This window comes from Mya arenaria, chromosome 6 (assembly GCF_026914265.1).
Source record: "Mya arenaria isolate MELC-2E11 chromosome 6, ASM2691426v1".
NCBI lineage: Eukaryota > Metazoa > Mollusca > Bivalvia > Myida > Myidae > Mya > Mya arenaria.
This window is the reverse complement of record NC_069127.1, coordinates 76,177,650-76,199,859: the sequence shown is the minus strand read 5'-3', so window position 1 is coordinate 76,199,859 and position 22,210 is coordinate 76,177,650. Positions and strand designations below refer to the sequence as shown.

The 22,210-nt window shown below is 33.7% G+C and overlaps 3 protein-coding genes across 6 annotated transcripts; 2 read left to right on the top strand and 1 right to left on the bottom strand.

The window, feature by feature from the left end:
* Nucleotides 1-1,557: 1,557 nt before the first annotated feature.
* On the bottom strand, nt 1,558-21,977 carry LOC128238281 (rab-like protein 3). 4 transcript variants are annotated; one of them, XM_052954018.1, is made up of 9 exons: nt 21,914-21,977; nt 21,498-21,589; nt 20,783-20,900; nt 20,036-20,138; nt 18,690-18,840; nt 17,872-17,943; nt 17,676-17,705; nt 8,972-9,051; nt 1,558-1,962 (listed from the first exon to the last, which is right to left on the bottom strand). In XM_052954018.1, exons 1-8 carry the CDS (start codon nt 21,957-21,959, stop codon nt 8,977-8,979), a joined length of 687 nt encoding a protein of 228 aa, XP_052809978.1. In that variant the 5' UTR covers nt 21,960-21,977; the 3' UTR covers nt 1,558-1,962; nt 8,972-8,976. The 4 variants fall into 4 exon arrangements, with proteins under 4 accessions (XP_052809978.1, XP_052809979.1, XP_052809980.1 ...); XM_052954020.1 differs by lacking the exon at nt 1,558-1,962 and adding an exon at nt 11,048-11,073 and having other exon boundaries at nt 8,647-9,051; XM_052954019.1 differs by lacking the exon at nt 8,972-9,051 and having other exon boundaries at nt 1,559-1,962.
* LOC128238279 (uncharacterized) lies at nt 2,545-7,634 on the top strand. The gene is made up of 2 exons (XM_052954016.1): nt 2,545-3,206; nt 3,976-7,634. Exons 1-2 carry the CDS (start codon nt 2,735-2,737, stop codon nt 5,286-5,288), a joined length of 1,785 nt encoding a protein of 594 aa, XP_052809976.1. The 5' UTR covers nt 2,545-2,734; the 3' UTR covers nt 5,289-7,634.
* LOC128238278 (uncharacterized) lies at nt 10,259-17,655 on the top strand. The gene is made up of 2 exons (XM_052954015.1): nt 10,259-11,130; nt 11,894-17,655. Exons 1-2 carry the CDS (start codon nt 10,659-10,661, stop codon nt 13,297-13,299), a joined length of 1,878 nt encoding a protein of 625 aa, XP_052809975.1. The 5' UTR covers nt 10,259-10,658; the 3' UTR covers nt 13,300-17,655.
* Nucleotides 21,978-22,210: the final 233 nt, after the last annotated feature.

The following is a 22,210-nucleotide window of genomic DNA, read 5'->3' as shown; positions in this document are numbered from 1 at the left end:
CAAGTCGTTGGCTATTATCCATTATCAAAATACTACATTCTGTTGCGTCATAATGGACCGAGTATTCAGAACTTTGTTAAAGTTAGCTACGTTGCTGTCGCCATCGTTGTTATCTTTCAAATTCTTTAGAACTAAAATGTTAACATTTGTGATCTTCAGTTTTTCTGACATTTTTCGAGACACCTGTTTCAGCTGTACTTGTTTGTTTCTAAAAAAAACGAGCATGTAACAAAATAGTTAACCTTTTAAAGTTAACAACGATGCTGTTAACAACGTTCTTAAATTTAAAAAGTCCTGAGCAATAGGCCCAATATTCTTCACACATATCATTTTGAAGTGTAATATAGTTCTCAACACATAGAAAAAGAAATTCACATACATTCAAGTCATGATTCTTTCGAATAATTATCTAACTAATGAAGTATGTTTGTCTTGCAATAAGAGAGGCTGCGAAACTGACCCCAATTTCTCGAAACGTCTTAAATACCTTATAACAGGATCAAGATAAGAAAAATGCACATCACGTACCCTCACAAGTATTTCGCTACCTGACTGTTTACAAAACTTTGACATGACAATATGCTGGAAGTGCTTGCGATCAGTGCTTATTAGGTTTGGTGGAAAACTGATATGTACTGGCCAATATCGTAAGGCATGTCCAAGCCATTGGCTGCATAATGGCCGGACGGACGCATTTGAAGCGAAAGGTTTCAAGTGCGTGTCACATTGTTGGGCCGAACTAGGGGCTTTATAGGCAAACGTCTGGCAATAACCTGTTCTGCAATCTTTGAAGGCCACTTTAAACTCTTAAATATTAATATACCTATAGTGGCATTCAAAGATTGCAAAACAGGTCATTTCACGCTCGATTTTAGTTACAGTAAGGAGTAATATCAGGGGCGGGTACAGGAATTGCCGTTACGGGCTCAACATTTTGACGTGCGCATCTTCCTCAAAACCGAATTTATATGACATAACACTTTCTATTTATGTGTACTGTATTTTTGGTCATTTATCTTAAATATGAGTGATCAGCTAGTAATCAATTTTAATTGATACCAAAATGTTATGGCATCATAATTTAATTGAAATTATGATGGAAGTATCAGAGAAAAAACTTTTTTGTGGGTCAGAAACGTTAACTAGCGCATAGCTAATTTGAATATCTTGAATGGACATACGCTTGAAGAGGTACTATTCAACTGCACGAAATACGTCCTGCCATTTCGGTATCATGGCTAGATGTTAACGCCTTACCGATAAGAACATAAATCGAGAAGAATGCTCTTCTCTGGTTGAAGATTCACATTGAAGACCTGGACATACATAAACAATGGATCCCCCCCATTACATGATTCCGTGACTCTGATATTGAGTAAAGCACCCTAATAAGCCAGTCAGATTTGAATATAATGATAAGAAAACAAATTATGACAACTTTCATTGAGCAAGATTCATAAACCAGATTAGTTACTTATTAATTTTCAATACTTTCACTACCAAAATATTTCATAACATTATATTTTATACATTTATTCATAGTATTGCACATAACCAGTAAAGATGATAATTGGTTTACAAATTGATAACACAAAGACAATTAAAACACTGTTGACAAATAAAATAACTGGACCTTACGATCACTTGAGAATGCATAAATAAAATCATCTAAGCATTTAATACCTACCATAAATCATGTGTATGTATTATAAATTTGAGCAGGAATACTTCAGAATGCAATAAAGTTGTGCCATATCGTAGTACGTGTACATGTCTTTATAACATAGTCATCAAAACATAGTATATATTTGAATATTGTATTCATCAGCAATTTTGACATAAACATTAAAATATCACAATAACATGTAAATAAAACGTGTACATGATTCAATCTACGTAAGAGTTTTTACATCTTCTCCTCTCTGGTGGTGGACTGAAGTGACCTTGACTTTGGCCTTGACCCTGAAACAATGAAATACCGATAAGACAAGCAATCTTAGTTATTGTAAATTTTCACTTTTAACTATTAAACGATCACAGATGCATTTGGCAAGTTTTGATGTTTTAAACATGTCTTTCTGACTTTTAACACGGAGAATATTCAAGTATCCTTTTAAAATTTATCAAACTATCACCGGTAGTGTTGCCAAGTAGTTTGATAGAACCTAGATTGCTCTTACGAATCGTTCAAATACACGATCGGTGTAATTAACTTAATTATAATGGTAATGTTTATGGTTTATAATGGTGAAAAGAATGGTTAACATATTTCAAATAGCTTTACTCAATACGGGTGCTTATATCAGTAAAACAAATGTTTAACATATTTTAAGTAACTTCAATAATTACGTAAACATCACATTTTCAATGTAATTCATACTTCAATTACAATACTTCCATAATAATAACAATGATAAGATATCTTTTCCACGCTTAAATTTGAAGCATTTCATACGCTTTTGATAAGGGAATTTTTTACTTTGAATATGAAAGGAATGCTTACGCAATCGAACCATCGAAGCATAGCAGTTTACAAATAGCAGTTTACAAGGCTATGTAGCGTATTGCCATCAGTTAAGTTGGGAAATTAAAAACGTTCACTTCATTATCATGGGGACAATATATTTGTATGCTACATATGACTGAGTGATTCCTACCTTCACTTTACGCATCCAGTTATGCGTAGTGCAAAATAAGCTAGTGAAAACTTTATTCGTAAATCCATAAATTACAAATGGCTGAAGCACGAATGGAGTATAAACACATATTGGACATCCTCCTAAATATTAAAGGGAAGGTGGACACTATTGAAAAGGACGTGCATTTACAGAACAAGCAGCATGTGGATAGCATCAGGAAAATTAATGAGAGACAAAACTGTATAGAGAGAAAGCTGGAGGAAATAAAAATGCCAGGTGTGTGTTCTAACGCAAACAGAAGCAAGCGTCCAACAGAACATTGCCAAAGTAAAGCTGAAACTTTAAACAGATCACCGCCTATGTCAACAAAAGGAAATCCATCTAGTGAACACATGTCTGCATGGGGGAAAGATAACTTTATCAATCAGGTACGGGCAGAGATTCACCAACTGGGAGGTAACAAGGAAATAAAAACAGGACTGACAAAGTCTGCGTCCTTCAATGATCCATCTACAAAACCGTTGAAAAAACCTGTGAGAAATGTTGTCTCAGATCCACTTCCTAAAGGTCAGTTTTTTTGTAAAGGTTTCATATTGGTTTGATTGGTCATTTATTTATAATTATTTTAATCCAGATAATTATTTGTATTTTTTGAAAGTTAATGCGAACCAATTAATTAATTTAATAGAAACTGAAAAAAAAATATTTTGGCAGATCGGCAATTTTACTTTGATAACCTCATGTCGCTCTATCACTATGTCGGTAATATTTAAAAAGAAAAGAGAGAAAAAGGTTCGAAGGAAAGAAATGCATACTACACCGGCGACATCGAGCTAACGCCCAAGGGCCATTTTATTAAGTTAGAATGAAAATAAAGTGAAGAAAGTTCGATGATAATAGAAAGTCTGTACTGTTCAATTAAGGCCAATCATATTGATGTTTGACCTTTTTGTTCTCTTCTACAAAACTAAATTCATTCTAAATAAAGACACTATATGTATATTTTACATCTAACTACAACATTCATTACTTAGAGGCAGGAATCCATTTACGATTTTAAATAAATTGAGTGAAAACTCAATGTTCAGGAAATACTTGCGTGCACGAATTTCTTTTGAATGTATCATTGAAAATATTCCAGTAAAATATTTTTCTGTATAGAAATACGTGCAGTTATTTTAGTATGTGATCCTCAAACTTGAATATTGGCACTTCCTACACTTAACATAATTAAATAGCTATATATAGGTGTGTGTACCAATTGCAGTGTCTAACGATGTATTTGAAGAACACCAAATAAGAGATGATTCGTAAACGATATTCATATTACTTTCAGACGCCAAAAAAAAGTATGAGCAGTTTCAGCGAGAATGTCTCTCAAAGGCAATACAGTGGAACATGGCTGACATTATTGCAGGGTGCAAAGCCCACAAGAAAATCGAATTGCCCGAGTGGGTCACGCCTGATGATGTTAGACGTATTAATTACAATAATAGGCGAAAGAACAATAACTTAAGGAAATTTCTATGCTTGCTCGTAAAACAAGACTATGACAGAATGTGGAACTGGTTGTGTACCTACAAAGAACTTCCTCAAAATATTCAGGAAAAGGTATCGAGAACATTCAGGGAATTTTTCGACATTGACCCAATCAAATCAAAATTATGCTGCCTACGATGCAGACTTGTAGCAAATACATGTGTTACAAAAGTTGCTGATCAATTATGGAGTGCAGATATTTTGTCCGACGGACTTTATATTCAACTTATAGATACAGACAAAAAAGCCGGGGACCAGCAAAATCTCTGGGAACAAGTTATTATAGAATGTTTGGATTATGGGAGCATACAAAATGTCCTTTGTGTATTGAAAGTCGTATTTTCAGATCTTGTTACAAAAACGCAAGGAAAAGAGAAGGAAGAATTTCAAGAAATATTGGAAGATATTGATCAGTGTGGTGAAAATGTTGAAAAATTACTCGACTGCCAATGTCATGAACTCTGCTTGAAATCATTGCATCCTCTCTCCTGTGTAAAAACATATTCATCAGTTGGGATGTATATGTCCCCACCGGTTACAAGAAAGCATAAGCAAAAACAGCGACCCCCTCCAATCGAGGACATACCCGAATCCAGAAGATATCAACATCCGACCACTAGACAATTAAGGAAAGGTCCACCGATAAGTCCAATAAGGTCTGAGTCGTCCATATCTTCCCCAAGCTCCGACTCCAGTGCCAGCATTAACTGTCCGGGTAGTGGAGAATACTCTCCAGAGGAGGATGGTGAACAAAAGAAAGCAACGAATCCAGATTCAAGTGCATCAGTTCAGGAAAGCAAGCACTGCGTTCAAAGACAAAGAAGCAGGTCCTCCAAAAAGAGACAAAATCGAGAAGAAAAACGTCAAAAAGAAGGTACGGTCAGTAATGAGAACATAGAAGAAAATCAGCCAAATAAGAACTTGGTGAGAAATCCAGTCCCTTGTTGGATTGATTCAAAGGACCGTAAAATAATACAAATGACCACCTACAACCTATTCCAGAAAACAGAAAATAAGCCTCATTATATACGTGGAGGCAACGTGTATGTAAAAAGTGTGATTCAAAAACATGGGAATAATTCCGATGACAATGATGAATTAAATGACTAAATTAAAATAATTAGTTTCTCAATTAAAGATGAAGCAGCATAGAAAATATCGTTTTTTATGCTCTATTCTCCAATGAACATTCGATCTAATTATTCATAAAAATGAGGAGTTAAAATGCTAATCAAGTCGACTCAGAAGATAAGGAATGCTGCTAATTTGGTATTAAAAAGGTTTTATAATTTTCTGCATAAAAAGAAAAATATTATATAACTCCTCTCTGTTCAAAGTCATTATAAATTTATTGAACCATGTTAGTCATAAAATGGTAGTTTATTACATAAATCACCATTTTGCTTTTACAATTTATTGTCTCAAGTTTCTTAAATGTCTAAAGTTTATTAAATACGGCTTACTACAAACATTTCATGATTTAAGTTATGTCTAACATTAGATTGTATAGTATTATACTCTCTGGCCCAAGTGGTAAATAAGTGATAGTTTCATTATAATCATATTATCATGTTTTCACACTTGATTTTGTCCCATTTATTTATACACAAATACAATGTTTAACAGAAATATATTTATGATCTCATGAAGTGATACTGGTATCTTAATGTTCCATTTCAATGCTGTAAAGAGAAATTCAAAATTACATTTAAATCATTCTAGAAGTGTATATTTAATGAAAATAGAAATATGCGTAACATTTATTTTGTTCAATGTACAGACATAAAACCATTTTGCTCTTAAATCCAAGAATAATTGTTTTAAGTCCACAATTTATAACTGAATGTTTTAATCAACTTATAGTAAAAAGAATTGTATTGTATAGTGTAAAATTAATGCTCAATTTTCCACTATTGTGTTCAAACTCTTTGTTTTATTGCCATGAATCTATCAGCATTATATTTAAATTTGTTGTGTAATATCAAAGTATAATTTTGAAAACATATCATATATTAAGTTAAGTATTTTGTTTCCCTGAGGTATGTACATTTACCTGTTTTCTACAATAAACTATCTTAGGAATGTGGGATCCCATACAGTTTGCGTTACTGATAACTGATATTGACAGGGACCTATTTTTATACATGTCCATTAAAAATCATGTTTTACCAACAGATATTATATATTTGATGTTAAAGTATTACTTCCACATTCGAATGGATGAACAGTAATGTTTAGTAATATTTACATGTTTATTTTAGTTTCTAATAAATGTTTGGAATCTATGTGTTTCCATGCACTTTTAAAAGTATAGTACGACACTGATAAATATGTTTAAATATAAATGACAATGTTGTCCCCATTTCAAATTTATTATTTGTTCTGTGTAAACACTAGACCATTGGGAACCAAATGCTTGTCGGTTAATCAGTTGAAAAAAGGGAACGGAAGAAAAAGTTATGGACCTTGCAACAAATGTGCTTATTGTCACTGGAAAAAAAATGTATGCAAAATTTCATGAGATTTAAAACATTTTTTTTAGTTCTTGCCATGGTATAAAACTGCCTGATAATAACAAAGCTTTCACGATACCTCTGTTTCTTTACCCAGAAAGGCAAGCTAACAAGGGCAAAGCGGAACGCTGCATTGTAGCCAGATTTTGTATTGTGTCAATTGTGTTATTCAATTGTATGGTAAGTGGAAGTAATTAAAAATGCTTTTTACTACCATTTATTGTATGTTTGGAGCTTTATTGGATTGGATTTGAAGTTAATGCATACTTTGATAAGATTTACCTTTTTATGTTTTACTTTATTCAGGATTGTTGTGATAAGGGTGGGGTTGTGCACGCAAACTGGTTAAAACCCCCAGTAAATTCACATTTTACTGACCGTTCCAAGGCGGTACAATCCTTGTTACACACACCTACTTTTTATATAGAATATATGCACTGTGTTGTTTGTGGAGTTCTGTGCTGTTGTTCCATGTTTCTTGTTTGTGATTTTTTTGTTTGTGTGTTATATGTCTTTGGCGATTAACCTGTGCCATTAAACGGGGTTTATGTTTAAATTTTTGGCTATTGAGCTTGTTTCTGTAGTTTTTCATATAAATATTGTTAGACGCACAATATTGTGCGGAATGAAGCCCAAAATGTCTTAATATCACGCATTTATTGAAAGACGGTTCGACATGAAAGAACCGATGAAGTTTAGATCTTGACTCGCCTATCTTGATTATCTAACTAAAGAACTCAGAATAGCTATTATTTATATAATTTGAAACGGGTTTAAGTGCAGTAAAGGAGTATAGAAAGTACCTATAGCGGCCTTCAAAGATTTCATAACTGGTCATTTCACGTTCGATTTAGGTTAAAATAAAGAGCCAATTTCAACGGCGGGTACGGTGAATGACTTTAGAGGGGCGTTTACTATGGGCGCAACATTTTGACGTGAGCGCCTCCCTCAAAATCGAATGTATATGACATCATATGTTTGCAGATGTGTGTGGTTACTCCCCAATAAATTTTCAAACTTTCTAGTCCGTAATGGTACATTTTGAGCGTAGTTTATTACTTTTTTCTCCGATATTGACATAAAAGGTGAACTTGGTAGAGTTGAGGTGGGGGAACGCAAGAGAGTATACAAAATGTAATACATTTGTGTACTGCATTCTTAATCATTTTCTTTAAATATTAGTTACCTTTAAATTGATAACAAAATTTAATGATGCAATGGCATCATAATTTAATGTAATTGTTGATGGGAGTATCAGAGAACTAACGTTTTTGTGGGTCAGAAACGTTAACTAGTCTATAGTTTATTTGATTATCTTAAATGAATACATGCTTAAAGGTACTATTCAACCGCACATAATACGTCCTGCCATTTCGGTTTTATGGCTGTTATGCTCAAAACTAGATGTCAGTGACTTACCGACAAGAATATTATTCGAGAAGATTAAAGATTCACACCACCTCAGACCCGAAGACCTAAAGATTCACACCACCTCAGACCCGAAGACCTAAAGATTCACACCACCTCAGACCCGAAGACCTAAAGATTCACACCACCTCAGACCCGAAGACCTAGGCGTACATAAGCAATGCATGGTGCCACCCCCAAACAACATGACGACATTAAGCGCCCCAAAAAGCCAGTTAAATAAGAATACATGTACATGTTTAGTGAAAAAAGTATGACAACTCCTTTCATTGGGCTGGATTCATAAACCAGATAACTTACTTATTGTCATTAACCATACTGCTATTGGTTGACAAAGAAGTGTGGTATGTGTATGTTCGCGTTTGTGCGCATTTGTTTATCAGTTTGGCCCTTGACTTTTGACCATGGTGTCATTAAACAAAACCATAGTAGGTATCTGGCTTCTGAGCTTACTTTTAGAGGTAGCTATTCTCATGCACAAATATAAACACATTTGTGTATTCATCTTCATATAAAAACATAAGACTATCTTTGATGTATTCATTAATTTTATTGCACATTACCATTATAGATAACAATTAATAAAGCAGACAGTTAAAACGATGATTAAGCATTACCTTACCTTAAAGCACTTTAAATGAGTAAACTAATAATTTTAAATATTTAATACCAACTATTAGTCATGGTTATATATTATAAATACGTCTGCAGGCAAATCAATGCTATCTAAGTACGTTGATGTCCTTATAACACAGCCATCAAAATATAGTATATGTTTGAATATTGCATGCATCAGTCATTTTGAAAAAAAGGAAAATATCACAATAACATGTATGTTAATAAAATATGTACATGTTTTAATCCACATGAGAGTTTTTAAATCTTCTCCTCTCTGGCGGTGGACTGAAGTGCCCTTGACTTTGGCCTTGACCCTGAAACAATGAGATACCGATAAGACAAGATTTTTTAGTTCAAATCAAGTTAGTCTTCACTATTAACTGTTAAACCTACACAGGTGCACGTTGCATTGCATACTATCTTTTAACACACTTTTTATTTTTTAAACATTTTTATCATTTGGTCCTAAAAACGACATTAGAACTGTTGAAGGCCCTTAACGACATGTGTGTATTCCATGCAATGTATGATACATGTGATAGGACAATTGAGAAGGAAATAAATTCTTAATGTTCGATATCTATTGTTTCCAAACAAATTTATACAAATATACTAGCTTATAAACACTATCGCCAGCTGTTCAAATAACGACGGCCAATAATAGTAAATAATTTTTGGCGCATTTTTAATCCTCTCAAGTTAGTTTTCTGCCCAACGTTCGACCTTTTGCTCCGGGCCGTCTGAATTATTCCGCGTGACGCCCCCTCTTAATGTGCCAGCGAGCCCGTAATCCCAGGTTTGTAACTCTTTGAATCCTATCAAATAGGTACTGTCTCTTCAGTCGCGTATATCCAGGCCTCCCCACTACCGTAGTCTTCGATCAGATGTAGGTAGGGTACTGTTTTCTTAAATGACTTATTCTATTGATCCATAAGATAGTGGCGGTAAAGGAACGTATCATTGTTTTCTGATGTTTGCTTATTGCGTCGCTCAAAGACCGCTTCCTAGCATCATCTAGCACAACATCCTCTTGCGATCGTTGGATAAAGTCAGATTGATATGAATTTCTCAGTCTTTCGTCGTCAAAATCTGATACACATTCATATCCGAATTTACGCTAGCTTGAACTTGTAATATGATGACAAGAGTTAAAACAATGTAATGAAAACTGTTCTAGGTATCACACCAGTTGTTCATACATTCAACCTACGCGATGAAGCTGCATACTACAATAATTAATGGGATTTTATGTTCAATTAGTGGGCTTTATTTTTTTAGGGGAAGGGTACAGAGTACACTACTACTACTATGTTGACCAGTTGCTTGGTATAACCTTGATGCATTAAAGTGCCTATCACGTACCTTTAAGTACACGGTATATGATAAAACATTATCGATGACTGAATTTGTTTATAGAGGTATGGTTTACTGTTTATGACTAAACAAAAATGCTAAAATATTCTTAAATCACTTGACTCATTACGTGTGCCTATGTCAGTGAAAAATGTTCAACAATTTTAAAATAACTCCACTAATTACCTGTATATCACATTCTTGATGCTATTCATGCTTCAATAACAATACTTCAAATTTAACAATTTACCAAATTCACCAAATCATTCCCGCGCTTAAATCTGATATGCATATCATGTGATAAGGGGATTTTTTTAACTTAGTTAAATATAGAAAGGAATGCTTACTCAATCGAACAACCGAAGCATAGCAGTTAACAAAGCCATGTGCAGTAAGTCATTTAGTGGGGACATTTAAAACATGCGCTTCATTATAATCGTTATGGGACAATATATGTGTATGGTACATATAATTGAGTGATTCCTACCTGCACTTTGTTCTAGAGTAAGGCATGAGTACTGCAAAAAAATAAGCTAGAAAAATCTGTATTCGTAATCATAAACCTCAAATGGCTGAAGCACGAATGGAGTATAAACAAATATTGGACATCCTCCTAAATATTCGAGGGAAGGTGGACACTATTGAAAAGGAGGTGCATTTACAGAACAAGCAGCATGTGGATAGTATCAGGAAAATAAATGAGAGACAAGACTGTATAGAGAGAAAGCTGGAGGAAATAAAAATGCCAGGTGTGTGTTCTAACGCAAACAGAAGCCTGCATCCAACAGAACATTGCCAAAGTAAAACTGAAACTTTAAACAGATCACCGCCTATGCCAACAAAAGGAAAGTCATCTAGTGAACACATGTCTGCATGGGGGAAAGATAACTTTATCAATCAGGTACGGGCAGAAATTCACCAGCTGGGAGGTAACAAGGAGATTAAAACAGGACTGACCAAGTCGGCGTCCTTCAATGATCCATCTACAAAACCGTTGAAAAAACCTGTGAGAAATGTTGTTTCAGATCCACTTCCTAAAGGTAGGATTTTTTTATGGTTGACAAGTGTGTGCACCTTTTAGTTTAACTAGTTAATAAATACGCGTTTTTAAATGCTATGCAAGTCTTAATTTATTTCTTATTGAATACATCTTTATGATTTGGCAAATTAACATGTTCAGTTCTGTTGCTCTAACATTGTGTTGAAAATATCTAAAAAAAAGTGTTGAATGCAAGATATACTAGAATATGCTACACCGGCGACACTGACATGCTACAAACATATAAATATATGCATGTAATTGAAAGGTCTTCAGCGCCCTATGACCTATTATTCATGGTTATAAGAAAGTTTCTTGCTAATAAAAGCCTTGTATTCTCTATTAATATCATTTATATTTGTGTTAGACTATTTTTTTCTCTTCCACAAAACAAAATACACTCTAAATAAAGTCACAAGCGATAAACACAATTAAGAGGTAGGTCACATCTATCTTCGAGCGAACACTCACTGCTGCGTTTGCAGCTTTATTTGAGAATATCGATGAACTATTTCGAGTAAATGTATTTTTTCGGTAAAGAATTATGGCAATTTTTTTAATATATTCTCCGTATACTTGAGAATTGGTACTTACTAAACTTGCCATAATTGAGTATTAGATTATTTTGAATTGTGCAAGATATTCAGAACCATGTTTCGAAAATTCGTTCTTCACAGATACAATTTATAGTGTGCGAACACATAGTGTGTTCCAAGCAGACCAAGTAAGTAATTATTCGTAAACGATGTTTATTTAATTTTCAGATGCAAAAGAAAAGTATGAGCAGTTTCAGCGAGAATGTCTCTCAAAGGCAATACAATGGAATATGTGTGGTATAATTGAAAGTTGCAAAGCCCACAAGAAAATAACATTGCCTGAATGGATCAAGCCTGATGATGCTAGACGTATTAATTACAATAATAGGCGAAAGAAGAATAACTTAAGAAAATTTCTATGCTTGCTGGTAGAACAAGATTTCGACATTATGCAGAACTGGTTGTGTACATACGAAGAACTTTCTCAAGATATTCAAGAAAATGTATGGAGAACATTCGGGGAATTTTTTTACCTTGACCCAATTAAAACAAAATTATGCTGCCTAAGATGCAGACTTGTAGCGAATACATGTGTAACAAATGCAGCTGATCAGTTAAAGAGTGCAGATATATTGTCCGATGAACTTTATAATCAAGTTATAGATACAGACAAGAAAGCAGGCTGCCAGGAAAATCTATGGGCACAAGTGATTCAAGAATGTTTGGAATACGGGAGAATGCAAAATGTTATATGCGTATTTAAAGTTGTATTTTCTGAGCTTGTTACAAACACGCAAGGAAGAGAGAAGATGGAATATCAAGCCATTTTGGAAGATATTGATCGTTATGATGGAACGGTAGACGATGTACTTTACTGTCAATGCCATGAGCTGTGTCTAAAGTCACTACATCCTCTCTCGTGCGTAAAAACCTACTCAGCTGTTGCCATGTATATGCCCCCACCTGCTACAAGAAAACATAAGCAGTATGAACATCAGACACACACCACTGAAAGGCCAAAAGAGCAGCTCTCAACAATCGAAGACATATCTGGATCATTTGCAAGCAGATATCCACAAGGGGGCACTGGACAGTTAAGGAAAGATCCATTGGATAGTACAACAACGTCTGAATCGTCGATATCTTCCCAAAGCTCCGAATCCAATGCCAGCATTAACTGTCCGGGTAGTGGAGAATGCTCTACAGAAGATGATAGGGTACGAAATAAACCAATAACTGCGGTTACACGTTCATCAGTTCAGGAACACAAGCATACAGTTCAAAGACAAACTGCGGTTACACGTTCATCAGTTCAGGAACACAAGCATATAGTTCAAAGACAAAGGAGCAGGTCCTCCAAAAAGCGACAAAATCTAGAAGAAAAACGTCAAAAAGAAGCTACAGTCAGTATTGAGAACATAGAAGATAATAAGCCAAATGCAAACAAGGTCACGTTTCCAGCGACTTGTTGGACTGATTTAAAGGGCCGTAAAAGTGTACAAATAACCACGAATAACTTCTACCAGAAAATAGAAAACAAACCACATCACATACGTGCAAGTAATGTCTTTGTAAAAAGTGTAATTCAAAAGCACGGGCAAGATTCCGATGACAATGATGAATTTACTGTCTAAATGTAGTTATTAGTTTCTCCATTACAACTGCTGTTACAACTCCAGCAGCACAACAGATGTAATGTCCGACTCTCCAATGAACATAATAACTAAATAATACATGAAAACTGGGACCAATAACAAATAATACTACTCCCAGATGAAAATGAAAACGAGTTAAAATACAATCAAAATGTAAAGGTAGATAACAAATGCTTTTTGTTTTGGAATTTAAAACGTTTTCTTATTTTCGGTATCAAAAGAAAAATGATATAAAATACCTCCTTCAAAGTCACGAGGTTTTAATTCAGCAATCGGGCCAATGAGTCATAATATGATAGTTTTATCACATATCAGCATATTATGAGTGCAATTAATTGTTTCATAAAAAATCTTTTAAGTTTTTAAGAGACACAACTATACTATATTTCTATGACACAAGCTATACTATGGGTTTAGCGGTGGCTACTATTTTGTTATTTATACACTGACCTAAGTGGTTGATAAGTTATTTCATGAATTATAATCATATATCAAACTTTAAAATTTGTTTTGTCTCATAAATTATATTTATTTGCAAAGGTTTACAGAAATATGTCCATATTTATGATCTCATGAAGTGATTTAGTGGTATCTAAATGCAACAAATTCAATGCTGTGTAGAAATGTTAACCATGACATATTTTTTGTTTTCAATTAAAATAAAATTTAAATTAAAATCATTATAAAAGTGTTTTTCATGAAATATATGTGAAACATTAATTTATATTCACATACAGATATAAAGCCATTTATTGTTTGATCAAATAATATTTGTTTCAAGTCAACTTAGTTGTAAAAATAAATTTTATAGTGTAGTATAAAGGCTTGATACTCCACTATTGTGTTCAAACTCTTTGTTTTATTGCCATGATTATATCAGCATTATATTTAAATTTGTTGTGTGATATTAAAGTCTAATTTTGAAAACATATCATGTATTAAATTAAGTATTTTGTCTCCCTGAGGTATGTACATTTACCTGTTCACTTACATTAAACTATCTTAGGAATGTGGGATCCCATACAGTGTGGTTACTGGTAAACAATTCACCTACATTAAACAATCTTAGGAATGTGGGATCCCATACAGTGTGGTTACTGGTAAACAACTACTGATATTGACAGGGACCTATGTTCATACATGTCCATTAAAATTCATAGTTTAATGAACAAATTATATTGTTATGTTTAAGTACTAGTTTTTCTTACACATTCCAATGGATGAAAAATAATATTTAGTAATATTTACATGTTTATTTAATATAATAAATGCATTGAATCTCTGTATGTATTTCCTTGCACATTTAAAACAAAAGCATTGACCATTTGATAAATATTTTAAATATTACTGAAAATGTTATCCCCTGCAGTGAACGTTTTTGCTCTGTGTATAAGCTACAGCACAGTGGTGCGAATGCCGAAGCATGTCTCAGGTTGTTGTTTTTTTTCAGTTGAAGAAGGTATTCAAGACATTTTTAAGTTATGGGCCTTTCAACAAATGTACCTATTGTCAGTGGCAAAAAGGTAAACAAAGTTTCATGTGGAATTAACATTTTTTCAGTAATTTCCAAGGATGAAGTTTTTGTATGACGATCACAATACCTCAATTACTAGACTTACTGAAAATGATAGAGAGCTAAAGCTCAAATAAACTTTTTTAAAGACATACAAATCTAATGCAACATGCATTGAAAGTGTTTGAAAGAATTCTTTATAACATGTTATTGTTGTATGTGACATTGCAACATCTTTTCCAAATATCTAACAATTAAATGCAACCTATAACTAAAGATTGCTTATTATGTCTCCCCCATTATTTGGTCCTAGGTGAGAAAAAAAGTATATGATATACTTTTGGACTTGAGACCAACATATGGGTCATCAACTGGTCACTTCAAGGTCACTGTGACCTTGACATTTGACCTTTACCTTTGATATACTGGCATCAAAATCAAAATGCATGACCTATTGGTATATAAAGTATAAAGTGCCTGGGTGCAAGCGTTCTGTAGTTATTCTGCGGAAAATATTTTTCAGCTAAAAGATCATCGCTGACATATTGATTTTCACCTGATGGTCACCGCGACCTTGACATTTGACCTTCTGATACCTAAATCAATAGGGGTCATCATATAGTCATAACCATCTGGCATACTTAGTATGAAGTTCCAGTGTTCTTTTGTTATTCAGAGGAAACTGTATTTTTTTCACCACAAGGTCACCATGACCTTAAACTTTTGACCTACTAACGCAAAATAAATAGGGGTCATCATGACCAACTGCATAACAAATATGAAGTTCTGAAATCCATAGGATCTTTTTTTATAGAGCAGAAACAGTTTTATCAACTCAAGGTCACTGCGACCTTAACCTTTGACATTTTGATCTCAAAATCAATAGGATCATCTACTGGTTATGACCAACTTGTTTACAAAGTATAAAATTCCTGGGTTCAAGTGTTCTACAGTTATTGAGCGGAAACAAAGTGTAAAATACAGATTGATGGTCATAGCATAAACAATGTCTCCCCAATAAGGGGTGGGGAGACATAATTCTGAGCCCAAATGCAGCTTATTCTCAAAACTAATTATAGGCAGAGGCAATACGTTAGGCAGAGCTTTCTTAAAGGTGCATTAAATAGGTTGATGTATAAGTACTTATCTAATTTTTTATGCATTATTATATAAAACTGATCAGACTTAATGATCAAAATAAAAAATAAATTGTGTTAAGATAAAAAAAAAATACTAGTGATATTTGGGCATTTTTAACAGGGGAATTTGTTGCCATGTAGCTATGAATTGGAAAAACTAATATATTTATAGTTTATCAGTACACACATCATATACCTTTTTTGTTTTGGTCATAAAAATAATAATGCATTAAAATAAAAAATAACTAGAACTGTAAGCCAAAGGCTAACGAATACCCCCCAACCCTTCCCTGTCTAGGTTGTTTGCCCTGGCCTTAGTTATGGTATCATTAGAAAGCACAAGGCAATAATACAGGTGCACAAAATCACATATACAAAGGTTCACATCATGGTGATGGATAGCTGAAAGTTTGAGAAAAATATATTGAAAAATGACAAAGGAGTAGGCCACCAAAGCGAATATTGTAACAAATTTAAGGCCTGTATGCACCTAACTTCAGGACTTTTGATGGTCTTTTTAAGGACAAAATCAATTAAAGGTCTTTTTAAGGCCATGCAAACATTCTGATTAATACAGGTGCACCAAATCACATATTCAACAGTTCATATCATGGTCATTGACATCTGAAAGTTTGAAAAAGATTTATAGAAAAAATGAGAAAAAATGACCAAGGATTAGGCTAGACAAAGCTGTATAATTTTTGCCTATTTTAACTTATTCAGGGGCCATAATTGGAGACATGATCATGTGATTCCAACCACAATCACAGGGGCAAATGTTCTCACCATGGCTAAAAGTTTGAAAAAGATTCATTCAAAAATGACGAAGGAGTAGGACGAACAAAACTAATTTTACCCAATTTAACTCATTAAGGGGCCACAACTCCACTCAGGATCATGTGACTCCCACCAAATTCATGGAGGCAAAGGTTTACATCATGGCCATTAATATTTGAAAGTTTGAAAAAGATTTGCTCAATAGCTTCAAAGAAGAATCCTGGACAAAGCTAATTTTGCCCAATTTAACTCATTAAGGGGCCACAACTCCACTCAGGATCATGCGACTCTGACCAAATCCACGGAGGCACAGGTTTACATCATGGTCATTAATATTTGAAAGTTTGAAAAAGATTTGTTCAATAACGACAAAGATGAATCCCGGACAAAAAAAAAACGGACGGACAGACGGACGGACAACCCGATTCCAGTATACCCCCCCAAACTTTGTTTTGGGGGGTATAAAAATAATTGCTAGATTTTCATCTATAACTACTTTTTAATGGGGGCAGGGCTGACATTTGTTTTCATAGATGATTGTTTCACCCTTGGATATGTGTTCAAACCCTTTCTAATTGCTTAAGGGACCATATACATGTGTTTCTGGACAAACCAATAACACCATCATAACAAATCACCTTTTTTCAGATGAATGTTTACATCAACACAATCTGGTATGAATAAACACCTGTTCCTGACAGTAATACACAAATACAGAACCTAGTTCAACATTTTTTATTTTAGGTCAATCAAATTAAAATGACAGCAAAAAAACTTGAGGCAGGCAGGGATAAAATATAGCAATTAATTTATAGTCCCCTTAAGACAGTGCAATAGTACATGATTTTTGGCACTGGTCTTGCATTTGTCTGAATCACTGCATTCAAATATAAGATATAAACAAAGGTAAGAAAGTATTTTCCTACCTCACGTGAATAATATCGCCTTTCTATAACCTGAAAAGAGAACAAATATTTGTTTTTAAAATTTTAGGCGCTGATCTCATGCAGCTATTGCCTATTTGTAGCAAATGCAAATTAATACCTTCTCATGTTACAAAGGCTTACAGGTAACTTACTGACGCTACATTTAAAGTTAATAGTGGTGAATTGAGGAACAAACCTTGTCAAAAAATCTTGATAATTTTACTGCATTGGTGGATCCAGGTGCTAGGTATTTAACAATCTGGCTGTCCTGAAATATTAATACAATAAATCAATAGAAAATAACATGAACGGTACTTTAATGAATGCAAATTCAAGAATTAGTGGTTTTATTAGAATCAAAGGTATTTGTTTAAGCCACAGGGTATTATTAATTTCATATTGAACTGAAACTAGTGTCTTTCAATGTGTGTAAATCTAATATTTTTCACCACCTTACAATACTTGTTCCTTTATTTTTAGGCTTATAAACCAATTTAATTGGTCTAAATAGAAAAAATAATCCAAATATAATAATGTTTCAAGATTTTAGACTGTTTCGATGCCCTCTCAAATAAAAAGCCATGATTTTTAGCCTAGGTAAAAATACTGACGACCTCAAGTTCTCAACTTCTGGTGTCATTTATCAGACTGTGCATGTACTTGTCACGGGCTCAGAAAAGTAAGTGGCCTTTCAGATTATTGAACCCAGGAAACCCTGCTTACAAGCCAGGTGGTAGAGCAGGTGATAACAAACCAAGAAAACTCAAAAGATTCAACCATGTTATAGAAACTTTAAGAAGCGGAAATAAGTCTCAAGAGTAAATGATCAGTTTTTGGCATCATATCAAATATATTACTCATCAAAAAGACTAATGTAAATTTATCACTGATGTTAAAAACATGTTACACCATGGGCGCTGCCATTCTATTTTTAGTCACCGGTAACCATGACCTCATATTTCTCGCTTACATCATCTATAAGACCTATTTTTGCTAGTCATAGGTCATATATACCAGGTCAATCTGATCAGCTCCAAACTCATCAGCCACTGAAGATCCACGAGATTTTCCCTTGTTTCTCATCGTCTCCACCTGCTCAGCCTTCGTCCCAATGACTAGCAATGGAATCTGGTTCCCAGCAAACTGTTCAGGATCCATTTCAAAGCTGAAACCATTGTGTAATTTAAAAAAAATATGCTTGCCTTTTATTGTGGAAAAAGGGGCATTACAGGGTAATTATTAATGTCAGCATAATGGGCCTATATATTTACTTACTATTTCTGACAAAATATGTTCTAAGTCTCATTTGAATATCTCTTATTGATTTTGGGTTATGGCCAAACTAAACAAAAATTTCAAAAAGGGGCATCATTTAACACTAGTTCAAGTCAGAGTTTTGGCCCTTGTTATAAATCTGTGATTGTCACTGGCAACATGTATTACAAGTTCCATTTGAATATTTTGACGGATTTATGGGGTACGACCAAGTTTTTGCACTACACAGACAATGATGACATCAAGGCTATAACAATACCTCGACCTTTTTTCTTCGTAAAAACAGATGAGCACAATGATATACTTTGTAAACTAACAATTCCTACATATTCATCAAAACTGGTAACTCTAGAAGTCGAAATAACTTGAAGAGGTTTTCTTCTAAAATATATGTTTATATTATATAAAAAATTATATTTATCAAATTTAAAATTGTTTTATCATCCCAGTGATTTAGTAAATTTTAAAATCAGATTTAATACCGCTAATCAAAACAGTGAAACTCTATAGTTGCAGAGCATTACATTTCATAACCTTATGTATGACTACGAAATGTTTAATACATATTATTATGAGGTTTTTATTTTATTTAAAACCTGGCCTTTTTAAGATATTTGAAATATGCAAAGTGTAAAAATATTAATGCAAGGTTGTACTTGAAAGACATCAATTCTAAAATTTCACTAATGTAATGCCTGCTGTACCATTTTTTTAGTTTATTTATTGAAAAATATTATCATTCAGAAGTATGTATAAACATATAGATACTGACCAAGCTCATTATTTATGTTCAAACGGTGGCAGTATATTTCAATACCCCTGCTGTATTATTTTGGCAAATTATTTATAAAATAAAACTGATATTCACCAATGAAAATATTGGGATAAAAACAGCGCAATTGGACATATTCATGTTGATAATTGCATACTGAGAAACAATAACTACACTCAAAAATGACCTTGAAAAAAATAAGTTTTAACATAACAGTATTAAAGGCATGTGACAGTCATTTGACAGGAAGGGGCGTCAACAAGGCAGTTAAACAGCTGTTGCAAACATAAGAATCACAGATTTTTAAACCTACCCATTTCCTGAAGATTTGTTGTCTTTCTTCAGCACCTCAGCCAGCCAGCTCCGGAGATTTTGCTGTGATTTTCTGTTTGTGAGATCATGTACTAGAATAATACCTGAAAAAGCAGACAGGAAATCCAGTGTTACAGCATAGAGCCTACAAAAATAGTTTTGATCTCCTAGGACTGGAGGGGAAAACTAAAATAATATATTATATTTACAGCACATCTTTAGTTAAAGGGAGGCAACTTCTATTTATACCTGGTACAGCCAAACAAACATTTTGATGAGATAACACAACATAATCATAGCATTTACAAATTCCTATTACAACTTGTAATCAATTTGTAGTATAACCTACTAACTGTTACTTATAAATACAATATATTATAATAGTGTGGTCTAGCGGTAAGCAGGATCAACTACTTAGTAGCCTGATTATATTAACAGCAAATCTATAGTTAAAGGGAGGCAACTTCTATTTCTACCCAGTTACAGTAAAATGAACATTTTTGTGACAGTATGCAAAATTTTCATAGCATTTACAAATTCTGACTACATCTTGTAAATATTTTTTAGTAAACCTACTAACCGTTACTTATACAAAAAATGTACTAGGATATTGTGGTCTAACTGGCTTACAAAGTAGTTACAGGGTCAATAGTAGCCTGACTATGGTTAGCTTAGGTCATCATAAAAAAAGCTAAAATGTATTCGATGAACTTAAACTAAAGTCTGCCTTGCTTCAGTAATTTCCTACCATGAACAGGGTTATAGAAAATGGAGCGGCTATTTTGGTGTCCCGTGCAGCCTCCAATGTCCCACAGTTCCACAAAGAAGGTCTTCTCTGCAGCTGTACCAGCCTTATACTCGTGCAGCTGTTGAATAAAGTGTAATGATACAGAGATACAACCATGAAGTCATGGTTATCATTCATGACATTTGCAGCTTTTTATATACTAACTGTTTGTCATTAAAAGTCATGTCTTCATTACGCATAAAAACATATCACTGTCTTACCAGAACATTTGTAGTAGTTCAAATTGAAAAAAGTACAGGTTCAAGTGGATGCTGCATTACTGTCCAACTTTCAGTCTCACATTAACATATTAAATTTGCCATTTATGTTTAAAACTTTATTTGCAAATTGATTGACTGACAGTGTCGTCTGATATTGTCAGGCCTTTCAATGAATTACAACCTATATCAAATCTAATTATTATCTATAAAAGATGCTTAGCCTGTTCATGGGAACAATGTAGAGTTGTTCTCAATAAATCATAATAGTTTTTGTTTTAAAGATTTACAATGTCAATGTTACTTGTACATGATAATTTGTAGGGTTATTGCCAGAAGATTAACAATCCTTATATATTTTAATGTCCCATAGTATTCTCTGACATTAACTGTACAAATTAAATAATCTTGAATTAAATTTTACAGCTCTGCATTAGTGAAGAGCAAAGAAATAATACTTTCACATCCACTGAGCATCCTATAGTCCATCCTGGACTGTTTGTTGGTTCGTTGTGACAGATCAGATGAACCAGTGATGTCTTCCCTACACCTAGAAAGTAAGTAACATTTTGTAGTATTGTAACTTACAAAGAATGTACTATGCATGTTCATCTTTACCTATTTTAAAGCAAAAAGGCTGGCACTTCATATTGAAATGCCATACAGTAAACATGCTTATATAAATTTGAAACTGAATATCTAAAATAAAAAATAGTGGTATGTAACCTATTCATATCAGTTATCCGAATTACTATTGCATTACCACAACATGTCAATACAAGAGAAATAGACTTATATAAAAGAAAAAAGTGCATCGTCACTTTAAACGGGTCTTATATCTTTCAACTAGTCAAAAATGTATTAATTTACAAACCTGAGTCTCCGACGACAAGTATTTTAACTTTGTCAACATTTGCCATGTTTACACGCTGCACACAACAGTTTTAATTAGCTTTTCGACTATACATTAGCGAAAACCAAGCACACCAGACTCCTTATTGACTGATGGTTATATCTGTGAGCGTGTGGGTGTATGTATGTATGTATTTCTGTAGACCTTGCACTTATTTACAACGGGGTCCTTTGTTTTTGCTGAAGGGACAGCACGCGGAAGAGACAGTGGGGGATACAAGGAAGTACGGGTGCGATACCCTAGCTCTTTTTCGAAGAG